This window comes from Excalfactoria chinensis, chromosome 1, assembly GCF_039878825.1.
Source record: "Excalfactoria chinensis isolate bCotChi1 chromosome 1, bCotChi1.hap2, whole genome shotgun sequence".
In the NCBI taxonomy this organism is placed as follows: domain Eukaryota; kingdom Metazoa; phylum Chordata; class Aves; order Galliformes; family Phasianidae; genus Excalfactoria; species Excalfactoria chinensis.
The window spans coordinates 68,459,986-68,475,337 of NC_092825.1; the positions used below are offsets into that span (position 1 = coordinate 68,459,986).

The following is a 15,352-nucleotide window of genomic DNA, read 5'->3' on the forward strand; positions in this document are numbered from 1 at the left end:
GGCTGCTGAGGGGGAAACTGAGATGGCGGAAGATCCAAGAAGATTCCTCCAGAAAGCCACGTGTTTTTTTCTTTCACTCCAGAACTCACAGGAAATCTCCAGATTACTCATCTTTTCCCAGGAACCCTAGTTGGAAAAAAACCAAGGGGCCTCACTATTTTCCTACAAACACACACACACACATGCACACACACAAAGGAGCCCTGCAAAGACCTTAACACCAGCTGTGCTTGCCCTTGCCAGAACTTCCTGAATCCACCCCCGTTTACCCTAGCTTGCCAAGCAATGCAAATATTTGAGAGGCCACCTCGTTTCCGCAGCATCTGATGTAAAAATCCGCATCAAATCCAAGCAGTAAAGGCTGTGACTCACAGCTACTCAGCAGCCAGAAATCCTGTCAGGCAGGCCAAGCCTTCATATAGCAGGAGGTCACTGGAACACAGTCTGGCTCACCTCTCTCATTGATCAAAAGAGTGCAACCACTCAGACATCTCTTGCTTGCCTTCCCTTTTAAAAGTCAAATGCTGAGAAGCTGCTTCCGAGTGGGCAGAGAACAGGATGACACAGATACAATAATTCTGGGAAATAAAATTAAGTTTTAGCTCAGCAACTGCTGAAACTTACTGCGCTGATGAGTTCTGCCTTGTAACCCAGGGGCTTCAGCCAAGAGAAACTTGAGTCAGAAGACCCAGATTCAGTTCCTGCCTCTGTTCCTGCCCCACTGTTTGATCTTGAATTAGTCACTTCACCATCCCTGGAAATAGAGTCCTTCTCTGAGGAATACTGCTTGGGAACAGCCTGGAGATCAGTGAGAACAAGGAAAAGATGGGTGGGTGGCATTTGCTGCTGAGTCCCAGGTCAGGGAGAAAGTAGCAATGTATTGCTGCAAGTTCTGCACAGAAGGTGGCTGGTGAGGAAGGAGTGGTGTAGAACTGAGTGCTGTGGAAGACATCAAGGTGTTGGAAAAAGAATGAATGAAATGGTGACTTTCCTCCTGCTCCACACACTGGGCATGCTGAGGGCGAGTTCCTGGGCTTCCAAGAGGAGGAACAACCAAGGCACAGCTCATGGCAGAGACCCCCAGGATGTGACTTGTTTTTCATGCTTTAAGAGTCGAATATTTTACCACATCAGCAGTCCCACACATTCAGGAACCATGAATCAGGGCTCCAAAAGCTGTAAGTCTGACTTCAACTTTCCAAAGTTTCCAAAGCATGCCTCTGCACACTATTTTCTTCTTATATGAGCACCCAGATTATTTTGCATATTCAACTGACTCCAGGAACTGGAGCTGTTTGTCAGCACATAAAATGGATGGCATAAAATATTATGGCTCTCTTCAGTCCCAATATTTGAAAAGCTTTCTCTGCTGGTATGTAAATCTATTGTGGACTGCACCTACTGCACAGAGGAAATAATTTCTGCCTTACTAAAGACTCAGAAAAGATAATCAGCTGAGATTTTTCTTCTTCTTTTATGTCTCGCTATTGTACTATTTTGAAACAAATTTACTGCAGACTGAGGACAAATTAATTGATTAAATCAAATCAAATCAAATATATAAGAACACAAGTTCCAGCTTTATGCATTTAGTCCTGACCAAGAATAGTGAATTTATCGCTGGACTGTTATGCTTTTGTACGCAACCTTTCAAGGTGGTTACTCCACCCTTCAAAAGCCAAAGTTGCTTACTTGCACACAGCAAAGGGTGTCAGGCTTAGGCCTCAAACTTCACTTTGGCATTCTGTGACAGGAGCTCACTACCCTCTACATAAAGAATGTCCTTCGAACATCTAACCTAAATTTCCCCAGTTTAAGTGTAAAGGATGATGGGCTTGGCTGTCTGACAGTTAAACTATAGGCCTGAAATGAGTGATCTCTCTCTGAATGACATACAGGCAAGTTATCCTTGGCACATTAAGAAATTTTTGAACTTACCAGAAGGTAAAGATAGTGTTATGGGGAAAATGCAGAACTAGATGTTTCTCAGGAAATTATACTGTTTCAGAGAACACTGTGTCTTTTTATTTCCCACGATACTCTCTATAAAGGGCAATGTCAGTGATAGTTTTTCTTTTAAATCCATGCTTTTCATGACTACAGACCATGCTTTGCAGTCAGTCCATACCTATTGCGATGCATTTACCCACTCAACTAGTAGTTTCCAGAGCACTGTAGGCTATGACATAAGCAGACAAAAATGTGCTGAAATGTAAACTTATATACTTGGTGGGGATGTAATACCGAAGAGTTTCAGAGTTTAATATGGTTTTACAGATAGGGACACAACAGAGAGGCAGCTTCTTCCATGGTATTACAGACTCTTAAGGCTTGCACATTTTGAACTGGCTCCAAAAGCAAAGAGACAAAGGCATTTCACATTATATTTCTTTTTATATTTGCCATCTGCAACTTACATTTTCAAGATTTTCTTTCCAAACAAGGATTTTAAGTTTACATTAAAAACATAGAGGAAGTTTAATCATGCTATTCCGGGAACAAGGTCCTGGTAGGGAAAAAAATGCAATACTATGATTTTTCCAGTGTATGTAACTCATAGCAATGAGATGATGCTGGGGAGATGGCAGGAGGTGCACTCTTAGAAAAAAACAACCCACACAGGAGCGGGGGCAACCTTCAGAAACTGCTGCCAGCAGAGGTCCCACACTGGGGAGCAGTGGGAAGCCTGGAGAAGCACACAATAAGAAACGAAGCCCAGAGGATAAAGACTGTTACGCACACAACCCCAGAATCCTGCACCACAGTTACCTCACTGAACAGACTGGGAGGAGTTGAGTGTAACCTGTAGTGAAAAAAGGGAGCTCAACCTAAGAAGGTGTTTATCAGAAGATGAGTCTGAGAAAGAGGCAGGAAAGGAGCTTCCATGAGTGTTCATTTAATTATTTGGGTTTTCTTCCCTGCTTCACCCCAAAATGAACCTTTCATCACTGATTTGGGTTAACCAGCAACAAATCAGGTAGCAAACAATTTCCAAAGTCAAGACTGCCCTGCCTTCAAGAGGAAGCCATAAAGCAATCTTTCCTCTGCCAAAATCCACTTATTACCAATTCTGCTCTCTGAATGAAACAATGGAGGGGAAATCCTTCTATTTTTATTTTATTTTATTTTTTATTATTTCTCCAATTCTTAAAGAAAAAAAAAAAAAAGAAAGAAAAAAGCACATGGCTTATCTGCCTTTTAGCTTATTACAAGAGCTGAAGAAGTGTTTCATCTTGCCTCCTGTCTCATAGTAGTGCATAACTCAGACATCTAGTATGCCTTCCTAAATCTAGCCCTCTAAATTTGGTGAGGCCAAGCAGCTATTCCCTTATAAGGTTCATTTTACAGCTACTCACTTCTTGAGATGTCTCCTTGCTTTCCAGCTGTTTTATTTTCCCCAAATTTTCCTTGCTTCTTTCCAGCGAATAAGGAAGTAGCTTTGTTTCTTTAAATTTGTCACTCATTCCCTCATAGACATGAAATTATAAACAGCTGTCTACAAAAACACAATTGCTTCTGGAGTAACCAATTTTAGGGAGGCACGTAGAGGGTTATGACTTCAGCTTGCATACAGGGAGAGAGAAAGGGGTACAGGAAATAAAGATCCTGTTTCAGTGCAGATTATCCCAGCATGAACAATAGAGGGACATACGGGATGCAAAGCCAATTCCTTATAAAGAAACTGCCTCTTGTTTTATTCAGGATGCACCAGAAAACCGAAGGAGAAAAAGAAAACAAGAGCAAAGCAGGTCCCCTGCTGTGCCCCCAGGTACATGACCACATGCCAGAAAGAAAAGCCATCCAGAGCCACCTATGCAGATGCCCACAGAGCTTGCCAAGGAGCAGATGCCTTGGGCAGTAAATCATCTACAATTTGGTCTCTGAGGTTGTATGACTGCCATCAAAAAATGAAGAGAGGAGGAGGAGACAGGGCCACTGGCACTGAGCACTACTCTGAGCAGCACCTGGCCAGTATCAGCTGTTTTGGTAAGAAGTATTACTGCATTAACCCATCTGTGTTTTGGAGAAAAGGATTTCCAGACTTACACAGAAGCATAAAGATTATTTTTGTTAGCAAAGCTTAGTTCTACATAAAACCCGAAGCTATTTCCCTGCAAACTTTCAGGAACAACCTGCTAAGAAATGCAACCACTAAATGCGAAACATGACTGATTGTTAGTGTGAATGCTTTCAGGTTCTAACTTCTGTATAGGTATTTAAACGTGCACATTAATTTGGACTTGGTCTTTTTCTGCAAGTGCACTGATGACTCTGGCCAGTTGATACTCAGTGTTTCCCATCTGCCAACATCCATGTGTCTTCAGAATTCCTTGTCATAAAACCAGTGCTCACTGTGGTACTTCTGTCTATCAAAGGACAGCTTTTTTCTTTTTCAGGCAGGCACAACGGCCATACGATAAACTTGAGAACAGAGGATCACAGCTCATAAATGATTATAACAAAAGCCCAGCAACAAATATTACCTGGATTGAAAAGCAAAATCTACTAATCTGCCTCCCCTTCTCAAAAAGTATATTTTCACTCATGAGAAAAGGCACTTAATTGCCTGCAACATTATTCTCTACAAGTGAACCTCTGGCTGTTAGATAGGTGCCTAACTATTTTTTCTGAAACAACTGTCCACATACTTTTGTTCGGGCAGGCAGGCGTATATGCCCCCCTCACTTTCCACCCTTTGATTTAATAATTTTAGGGAATCTTGAAAATTATGAACTTGTAATGGAAACAGAAGCTAAATAAATTCTGAACCCTGTTACTGTGAGGCTTTGGTTTCATTAAATGAATTGCCTCATGATAAAGATGTCTAATACAAACATTACACTGACTCCAACCTCAGACAAAACTCAGAGCTGCCTGCAGAAGTGCTGATTTTCTTATGTTTAGACAGGCCATACAGTGTACTGTAAAGAGAAGAAACATCTGTTTTCATCTTATGATCTAGCAACAAATAAAGAACAAAAGCAATATCTTCACAAGAATCAACAGTGCACCTTTCCCATGCATCTCTCTTTAAGATCCATCTGCATATTGTGGCAGGAAGGGGAGACAGGAAAGGGAAGTGGAAAAGACTTCTCCATTTAATGGTGCAGCACTAGAAAAAACAATCCAGGAATAGAATGACCATATTTTAAAAACTGACATGTTTTGGGCTTTTGGTTTTGGGTGGTTGCTTGTTGGTTTTGTTTTATTTTATTTTTTCTTTGAAGAGAAGAGTTGCAAGTGTATATTTCAAGGAGAAAGAAGAAACAAGAAAAAAAAAAGAAAAAAAAAAAAAAAAAAAAAGAAGAGAAAAAGCACCACTTTGTAAAGGTTTCTTGCTATCACCACTACCAGTTCCTCTGCTTCTAACTGAGAGGAAAAGCCCAGCAATACCCAGGTGTGGTAGATTACGTCCTGACAACTTTAATGCTAAGAGTCTTAGTGATATCTTTTCACACACAACTTTTTAGTAGCAGTTTTAGCAGGTGTAAACTCCGTGTTCCCTCCTCACCCAGGCTGTTTCTCCCTGTGCTCAGGTCAAGACTTATGTTGTGCCAATTCAAGTGTTTGGGGCAGATAATTGATCCCACTGAAAACAATTTTATTTTTCTGGCTTTTGGCTGGGTTTGCTCACTGATCTGCTCACTGTACAGTCACACAAACTGTTCTAACAGCAAGTACGGAGTGGGAGGTGAGGAGTGGGCTGCTCCTCTTGATGGCTGTGTCGCTGTTGGACTGTTAGAGCAAAGGCAGACATGGAAAGAAGCTACATTTATCACTCAAGCTGCTGGACATTCCCCTTCAGGCAAACACTAGTCATATTCTGTACAGTAGAGGAACTGCATCACTTAAATACTCCAGAGCAAGATCAAAATGTTTCAAAATGAGCTAACATAGGATGCTTCACTTTTTCAAGACGGCATTCCACAAACATCTGACCAAAGTGAGAGAACACCGTGCATGGTGCTGGGCTGAGAGGGAACTGCCATCAAAACTAAGATGCTTTATGTTTCAGAAACTGAACAAGCCTTCCAGATTGGTTTAATCAGCTCTGTAGGTTTTTGAAACAGCATGTATACACCCAAGGTGGCATTTAATCCTAAGATTAGGGTCTTCCTAGGGTCTACCTACTAGTGTGAGTTTTATAACTAAAATCAGCGTAGAAAACAGCAAAGCAAAAGGCCTACACAGAACGTAAGTACTGACAACTGCAACCACAGCACACGAGAGCAGGAGCAGAGAGCTGGAAAAATGGGCTGTGATTAAACACACACAGAAAACAAGCTGAGATTTTCTTTCCATTGAAAGCAAAAGAATAAAATTGCCCGCATTCTCCTTCCCTAAGGGAAACAATATCAAATGTAAAGTCTCTCTTCTGAAAACAGAAGCACTATACAGCTTTTTCTCTTTCTCCATCAGTTCTTAACCAGCACAGTTCTAGTTTGAGAGAGAAACGTCTTATCACGCAGTGTTTAGGTGGGATAGCGGCCCTGGTGATGCCACTCACAACACAACACCCTGCTGCTACTACACACATGGACACCCCAGTTTATAAACGACCACAGTTTGCCACCCCGCTGTACATAGGGAGGTCAGGAAGGCAGAGAAGCCGCTCACTGCTGGGGCAGTGCCCACACAGCCGCTCCTCCTGCCCCGGCTCCTGCACGAGCACCTTCGGAGCCCAACTAGCCTTTTTAGCACCACTCCCGGCCTCCTAGGCTCCTCCGCGCCACGCCGCCATAGCGCCACCTGGTGCCCCGGGTGTCCGGGAAACGGAGGCTGCGATCGCCCACCTGCCGGCCTGTTCGGGCTTTTCCCTTGACTAAAGGTGGAGGCAATGGGATGTAAATTGTATGAACTTTTTGCTTTTTCTGTCACTCATCTCTCTTTTGCATCACCTCAGCAGTGTCACAGATCCCTTCGCACTGCTCTAATCAAGCAATTAAACTGCTTCAGCTGCTGTGAGTACAGGCCATTCAGATGCAGCAAGTAAATTTGCCAAACCTCTCAAGGCAACATGTGCAGTACCCTTTTACAACATGCATAGGATTTGCAGGAGAATAATAGAGAATAACCTTGGTGGTAGATTAAGCCAGCTCAATCAAGCACAGGTAATGTATTGCAGTAACACACAACACATGTTGTTTTGCTGTGTGGTTATAGAAAACTGAACAAATCCTTGGAGCCAAAGGGCCAGCTCTATCTGAGTCCTCCTGACACTTAGTGAGCCATCAAAGTAACTGCTGTCACCTTGGGAAATGGTGGGAGGAAACACTTGAAAGTGATACCGATATTTCTAAGACTTTTACCAACAACCTGTCATATTAAGCAAAGAAGCCCTGTCAGATGAGTATTCCTGGTCCCATAGCACACACCATTTTCAAAGGAGTTGCTGTGGTTTAACCCAGCAGGTGGCTCACCACCACACAGTCGTTCACTCATGACTTAGGGCGTGTTCTGGTTTATATCTTTATTGATGATCTGGACAAGGAGATTTAGTGTACCCTCAGTAAGTTTGCAGACAACACCAAGCTGCTAGGAAGTGTCGATCTGCCTGGGGGTAGGAAGGTCCTACAGAGGGATCTGGACAATCTCAATCACTGGGCTGAAGCCAGTGGGATGAAATTCAACAAGACCAAGTGCCAGTTCCTGCACTTTGGCCACCACAACCCCAAGCAACACTAGTGGCTTGAGGCAGAGTGGCTGGAAGGTTGTGCAAAAGAAATGGACCTGGGGGTGCTGGTCAGTGCTTGGCTAAACTTGAACCAACAGTGTGCCCAGGTAGCCAAGAAGGCCGATGGCATCCTGACTGTATAAGAAATGGTGTTGTCAGCAGGAGCAGGGAGGTGATTTTCCCTTTGTACTCAGCTCTGGTGGGGCCACACCTGGATGTGATTCTAGGCTGTAAATCAAACCTCAAGATAAGAAAAATCAGACGAGTTTCTCATATAAATAAGACAGGCTGTTGCTGGGGTTCTGAGATAGCTAGCCAGAAAGGTTTGGGAATAAACACAGCTTCCAGAGGTTGTGCCAGTGTCTAGGCCATCATACAGCAAGTTTCTATGAAAAACAGAAGCAAAACTTGGCCAGAAGAGACAGGTCAAAACGGGTGTACCCTCTTTGGTAAATTTAAAAGGAGGACTGGCTTCAACGGATGAAGAGAAAGCTGAGGTACTGAAAAAGTTCATTGCCTCAGTCTTCACTGGCAGACAGGATTCTAGACTTTCTCACATTCCTGAGCCCTGCATCCCCAACCCTCTATGTAGGGACTAGGGAGGTAAATCCCTCCCCACTGTAAGGGCTGAGCAAGTCCAAGAGTGCCTTGAGACTGAATAAGTACATTTCTTATCGATGGATAAGAAATTGATTGAAAGGCCGCAGACAGAGGGTGGTGATCAATGGCTCTATGTCCAGGTGGAGGCCGGTAACGAGCGGTGTCCCCCAGGGGTCTGTCTTGGGACCGGTGCTCTTTAACATCTTTAACAATGACATGGATGATGGAATCGAGTGCACCCTCAGCAAGTTTGCTGACGACACCAAGCTGAGTGGTGCGGTTGACATGGAGAAAGGAAGAGGTGCCATTCAGAGGGACCTCGACAGACTTGAAAGGTGGGCCCGGGTGAACCTAATGAGGTTCAAGAGGGCAAAGTGCAAGGTTATGCACTTGGGCCGGAAGAACCCCAGGCACCAGTCCAGACTGGAAGGAGTGATCCTTGAGAGCAGCTCAGCAGAGAAGGACCTGGGGGTCCTGGTGGATGAGAAACTGAACATGAGCCAGCAGTGTGCTCTTGCACCTCAAAAAGCAAATGGTATCCTGGGCTCCAAGAAGATTCTGTAAATCATATCCCAGCCCCTAATGGGGGGAGGTCAAGTGTGTGGCATCCTGCCACCAGCCCACCCCCCCCCCACCTTGTGCACAGAAGGCCAATCTCTTGGCTCTGTGGGCACAGAAAGAGCTTGGGAACACAGAATCACAGAATGACTGGGACTGGGAGGGACCTCAAGGATCATGAAGCTCCAACCCCCCTGCCTGGCAGGGCCACCAGTCTTCCACGTTTACTAGATCAGGTTGCCCACGGCCCCATCCAACCTGGCCTTGAACTCCTCCAAGGCTGGGACATCCACCACCTCCCTGGGCAGCCTGTTCCAGGACCTCATCACTCTCCTAGTAAAGAACTTCCCCGTAACATCCAGCCTAAATCTTCCCTCTTTCAACTTAAAACCATTTCCCCTTGTCCTACTATTATTGGCCCTTTCAAAGAGTTTACTCCCCTTCTGATTATAGGTTCCCTTCAGGTACTGAAAGGCTGCAATGAGGTCACCCCGCAGCCTTCTTTTCTCCAGGCTGGACAAGCCCAGCTCCCTCAGCCCGTCATCACAGGGGAGGAGCTCCAGCCCCCCAGTCATCTTCGTGGCCCTCCTCTGGACCCTTTCCAACAGCTCTCTGTCTTTCTTGTACTGAGGGCTCCACACCTGGACACAGTACTCCAGATGGGGCCTCACAAGAGCAGAGTAGAGAGGGGCAATCACCTCCCTGTCCCTGCTGGCCACCCCTCTCCTGATGGAGCCCAGGGTACCATTTGCTTTCCGAGCTGCAAGAGCGCACTGCTGGCTCATGTTAAGTTTCTCATCCACCAGGACCCCCAGGTCCTTCTCTGCAGAGGGAAGCCTTCTCGAGGGAAGGCTTGACCTGACATTTATCATGCTTTAACAGGCTGCATGTTGCAGTGTGCAGAACTGACCAGAAAGCATCAGACTGTGTAGGAACGAGCAAAAGGACGCTTGCTCCAAAGCCTGCACTGCACTTTTGCAAAAGCGTGGGCTGACAGCAGCTCGAAGCCCTTAGCTTGGATTTGTACCACCAAACCACGGGGTTCAGCTGGGCGTTTTGTTCCCACAACGCTGCTCTGGCTGGACGTGTTCTTGGCGGGAGCATCACCTAAACTAAGGCTGACTTTGCATTGGCTTCCATGTGAGTAGTAGTGAAGGTAGGTGAGTACCCAAAACCCGTCGGATACTTGAGTCATGGAATTAAGACTGACGAAGACCTCCAAGGTCATCAAGTCCATCTCCCACTCTCCCCCCCACCAGCCCACTGCCCGCGTCCCTCAGTGCCACATCCCCACGGTTCTGGAGCACCTCAGTGTCCAGCGTGGACGCTGACTCCCCTAAAGCTGCCCAGCACGGGACAGGCAGAGCAGAACAAAACTGACAGTGGCATGATGGAATTAAGTTTTATTGTGATGGATTCAGATGACTTGATGACTTTGGATAGGAAATGGAGCTTGTACGCGGCTGCTCCGACGGCGTCAGTGGGGCCGGCTGGTGACGCGCTGGGCCCGACGTGGTACTCGGGTGCGGCTCCGGCCCTGGGCTGGCCCTCGCCGCCTGGACCGGCTCCTACGGCGTCTCTGGGGCTGGCTGTCGGTCTCTGCAGCCCGACGATCGAGAGGCGAGCGGCTTCGAGTCCGCGCCCTCCCCGGCTGCCCGGAGAGCAGCTCAGGCACCTGGGAGCTGGGATCCGGCTCCGGCGCCTGGGAACTGGAATCCGGCTCCGGCACCTGGGAACTGGAATCCTGCTCCGACGGTGCCTGGCTGGTGGTGTCGGAGCTGCTGCTCTGCTGTCCTGCAGGGCTTTGGGATGGCCCCAGTTCCTGCTGGCTGGCGGTGTTGGGGCCAGCGCTGTCCGAGTTGGTGCTGGAGGCTGTAAGGAAAGGCAGGAAGGTGAGCGGGACAGATCTGCAGCCCCGGGGTGGGACGGGCTCCCATCCGTCCTGGGCCCAAGGGACTTGAGCGAGGCCTCGCCTGGCCCCAGCCCGGCAGCACGCGGCTGTTCGCCTCTTACCGGTGCCCTCTCCAGCACAGCTGGCGCACTCCCAGCTGGTGGTGCTGTGACTCAAGTTGGAGCAGAGTCGGTGCGTGCCTTGTGCAGCGCAGGAGCTGCAGAGGAGCAGCTCCCAGAGCCTGTGGAAAGCAACGGGTTGTGGCCGTGAGGACAAAGTGCCCCGAGCCAGGGAGTGCCCAGAGGGCAGCTCTGGTGCTCGGTCTGTGCTCCCCCAGCCTGTGGTGAGGCTGCGATGCCACACAGAGCCCCAGAGGGCAGCTGAGCTCACTCACCCCTCTCCCTCTCTCTGCTCCCTGCCATGGGGGTGACGGCAGTCGCTGGCGTCGCAGCGTCCGTGCCGAACTCCCAGCTCTGCGTAGGCACGGTTGCGCTCCCACTTTGGTCTCCTGCCAGAGAATAGTGGGAATGTGATGAGCTCTGAGTGCCTCTAGACTGAGACTGAGCAAAGCCACCCCTGCAGCAAAGGGCCAGGCCTGCTGGGGCAGTCTTTGTGCGGGCACAGCTCTTGTGCCCTCCCGTCTCGAGAGCTGGCTGAAAGACACCAACCTGCGTGGGATGTAGATCCCCAGGTTGATCATCTCCGGTATGAACCTCTCTCGGTCTCGGCAGAGAGGGCACTGGAAGCAGCGCATCCCAGCACTCTTGGCCATTCCCTGCAGCGGAAACACGAGCAGCGGTGAGAGTGAGCCAGGCCTGGTGCTGCTGAGCGCCTGCGGTGCCCGCGGGGCGAGGGGAGGGCTCCTACCTGGATACAGTCCCGGTGAAACCAGGCGTGTTGGCAGGCCGGGCACACCATGGTGACGTATGACCTGCTGTCACCCACGGGATCCATGCATATGATGCAGGTGGTGTCCTGCATCGGTGCTGTCTCCACTGGCTGGTGCGGGAGGTGCTCCCAGCAGAAGGACCTGGGGGAAGATGGAAGGGATGGGCGAGGTGAGAAGGGCTGCGAGGAGGGCAGAGGAACGGGAAGGAGCCCCAGGCCTTGTCTCTGGCTCTGTCAGGCTGCTGGGAGGCATCACAGCGTGTTCCTCGCTGCTTTGGCTGGTGCTGACAGCAGGGGTTGGAGGCCCACAGGCGACACCTGGGAGCCCTTACCTGTAGTGGCCAAAGTGTTGGGTGACACATTGACCCTCTGGGGCGCAGGGGAAATGGTAGCTCCTCTGGCAGCCTGGCGCTGCGCAGGTGACGCTGGCCCCCCGATTGCCACAGACGAAGCAAAGCTGGAAAGAGCAGAGCAGCCCCCATCAGCTGCAGGCTCAGGGCCTACGCAGCGGGCCCCGCACCTCTGGACAGGGCGCAGGATGCGGGCAGGGCTGGGTGGCACTCTGCAGAGCTGCCTGGTGAACAGGGCTGGTCTGCAAGTGCAGGAGTTTCTCCTGGAGCTGGGAGGAGGGGCTGGGATTGCTTTCTTGGGACCAGGCTAAGCTCGCCGTGCCTCTCCTGGCACCAAGCTCCCAGTTCCAGTCCGGTGCTCACCGTCTGCGCTGCCTGCCTCATCAAGACAATGAGGTGTTCAATGTAGAAAAGGCCCTCTTCTTTATTGTTAAATCCATGTTGACAGAGACCGTTGGCAAATCCCTGTACAGGAGGAAAGAGCGTGATTTTGTTAATGCAGAAAGGAGGGAACCACTGGTTGGAGGAAGGTGGCAGAAGCCACGAGGGAACTCACCACACAAAATGCATGGAAACAGATCCCATACATCTCGTGTCTCTCGCCGAAGATGGATGGGTTGTCATCCACTCGGCCACAGAGCACGCATGCTGGAGAGGAAAGAGTAACAGTCGTGAGTGCCTTGTGGGGCCAGGTGCCCCCTGGGCTGTCCCAGGGGCTGCTCTGTGCCAGCTGTGCCAGCTGAGGGGCAGGGCTGGAGGCCGTGGAGGGGAAGGGGCACTGTAGGCCTAGCAGTGACAGTGGGCAGCCACAGCCCAACCGCAGCCCCCCTGGCCAAGGAGCAGAGGGGCCCTGCCTGCGGCAGATGGGAGCCCCTGCGTGCTCCCACCTCCTCTCTCCGCTGCAGGCAGACCCCCAGCACCCCTCTGCCCGGCAGCGGGGAGCTGCGTGCAGGGATACTTTGCTCTCACCTAGCTCAGTCGAGCCGGCGGCCTCCTCGGGTGTCCCCTCGGACATCATGTGCATTAACGGCGAGCACTCGCAGAGTGTCTGTCCCAGCAACACCAGGCTTTGTCCTCTGCGTGCCAACCTATGGGAGAAACGGGACAAGGCTGAGTTGGCAGCTCAGGCCTCCGAGCGCTGGGGAGCCCTCCTCCCTCCCTTGGCAGCCTCAGGCAGCCCCTTCCTCCCTGCTCACCTCACCAAGTCGCACTGAGCTGGGCCTGAGCCCCGCAGTCTCAGCTCTGTTCCACAGCCCGCAAGTCACAATGGCCGTTCCGTCTCACCCTCCGTGTTGTCATCACACCTCACAGGGCTGAGGGCACCCAAGCAGGAGGGCGGCGGCTCTTGCCGGACGCAGCCCTTCTAGAACCCGGCGTGTTGGTGCTGATGAAGGCACTGGGCGGCACATCCACCCTCCTGGCCCCACCTGAATGCTACGGGGCCTGTGGCTCCATCAGTATCCAATAGAGTGTTTACGTGTTGCCATGATGTTCTCCAGGCTTTACTTGTGGGCTGTTGGCCGCTGATTACCTCTCGTTCCAATCAATGACTCACAGAATCACAGAATCTCTATGGTTGGCAAAGACCTCTAAGATCACCAAGTCCCACCGACCACCCCCCAGCTGCCCACTGCCCACGTCCCTCAGGGCCACATCCCCACGCTTCTGGAGCACCTCCATGGACGCTGACTCCCCCAGCTCCCCGGGCAGCTGTGCCAGTGCCTGACTGCTCTTTCAGCCCAGACGTTCTTCCTAATATCCAACAGGGACCTCCACTGTCGCAACTTGAGGCCGTTCCCTCTGGTCCCATCACTGTTAGCTGGGAGAAGAGGCCGACCCCCACCTGGCTACAGCCTCCTTTCAGGGAGTTCCATGAAATGAGGCCTCCCCTGAGCCTGATTTCCTCAGTGGTGTTAGTACTGCAATGCAAACAATTGCTTGCACCCATTGGTACCCAGGCATTCTCATTAAAGATGTTAGGAGTGCCAGTAAATCAGCACAAGGGTGTTATTTGTGTATGAGTGTCCCTAATCTGTAGCCCGTATTTCTCTGGCAAGGGAAAAAGCGAACCTGTTGGTTAAGCATCGGGTTGTTACAAGGCAGGAGCAACAGTGGTGGGGTGCGTGTGTGCTGTAACACAAACAAGTGCTGTTCCTGTGAGGTTTCTTCTCGGAGTGCAGCAGGGAGCAGCCTTCCATCGGCAAAAACACTGTGGCTGCCCACCACAATAGTGAGGCTGAGGCAGAGATGTGCAGGGCTGAGCCGTGACCTCCCGGGAGCAGAGGTGTGCCCAAATACGCTCAGGTCACCTAAACCTTCAGGTTTGGGGCTCAGGGTCTCCTTTTTCATGACCAAATCCTTGTTGTCAGGGCCCTGAGCCTCTGGTTTGGATCCAAAGGCATTGCTTACATGCTCATTTGGACGTCCCAGACTGTCACCTTTGGGGTGTGGTCTCTCAGTTTCAGAGCCCACCATTTCATTAGGATGCAAAATCACCTTCTGAGGCTCCCAGTGCTTTCCTCAAGAGGAAAGCCCCATTTATGGAGCTCCCAAATCCTTGTCCTAGGAGCTAAGGCCTGAAGTTTAGGACCCAAAGCCTCCTTTCAGGGACCAAACACTCATTTTGTGGGATCGAAGCATCATTTGGGGGATCCAGCCCCTGAGGTGGAGAGTCCAGATACCCAGTTCTAAGTGCTAAGGCTCCGTGTTGAGGCGCAGACCGTGGTCTGTGGGGCACAAAGCCTCTTCTCAGGCTCCACGTCACTTTTTTGCAGACCCAAAGCCCTTTTGTAGTCATCTGAGCCTCTTCTGGAGCACCCGCTGTCCCTCCTGTAGGACCAAAGCTGCTGCTTGGAGTTCAGAAAACCATTCTTGGTTCTCATTCTTTTCAGGCCCAACATGTCCTTAGTGGCCTCAAGCTCCCTTTTTAAGAACCCAAAGTTGCATGCTGGGGGCCAAAGCCTGATTTTTAGGGCTCAAAGTCTCATTTGCGGATCAAACTGCCATTTTGAGAGCTCAAAGCATCACTTCAGGGCATCCAAAGCCATTGTTTTATTGCCCAAACCTCTGTCTCTGTTTTTAATGGCCAAAGCCTGATTTGCACAACCCTTAGCTTCAGGTTCACATACTGAGCAGAGGGCAGGAGGAGATGCATGAGGAGCAGAGCTGAGCAGAGGGCAGGAGGAGATGCCAAGAGATTTCCAGTGTGCTCAGCTGTCTGCCTGGGAAGAGTGCCACCAATGCCACACACTGTGGAGCCTGGAGAAGAGCTGCCAAAAGCTGAAGCCTGACAGTGGTGGTGGCCTTGTTTCTCTCAGGATCCGTGCTGTCTGAAGGGACTGCAAAGAGATGGATCCACTGGGGTCTTGCAGCACACTGTGAAGGCCTGAC

General features: G+C 50.1%; 1 protein-coding gene across 1 annotated transcript; it reads right to left on the reverse strand.

Moving 5' to 3' along the window:
* Positions 1–10,310: 10,310 nt before the first annotated feature.
* On the reverse strand, positions 10,311–14,437 carry LOC140251123 (PHD finger protein 7-like). Its single transcript, XM_072334484.1, is given in 12 exon segments — positions 10,311–10,508; positions 10,563–10,705; positions 10,847–10,965; positions 11,119–11,232; positions 11,393–11,520; positions 11,522–11,579; positions 11,581–11,754; positions 11,945–12,069; positions 12,326–12,427; positions 12,519–12,610; positions 12,932–13,050; positions 14,232–14,437. Coding segments are annotated over 12 exon segments (1,578 nt in total).
* Between the last annotated feature and the right edge of the window lie 915 nt (positions 14,438–15,352).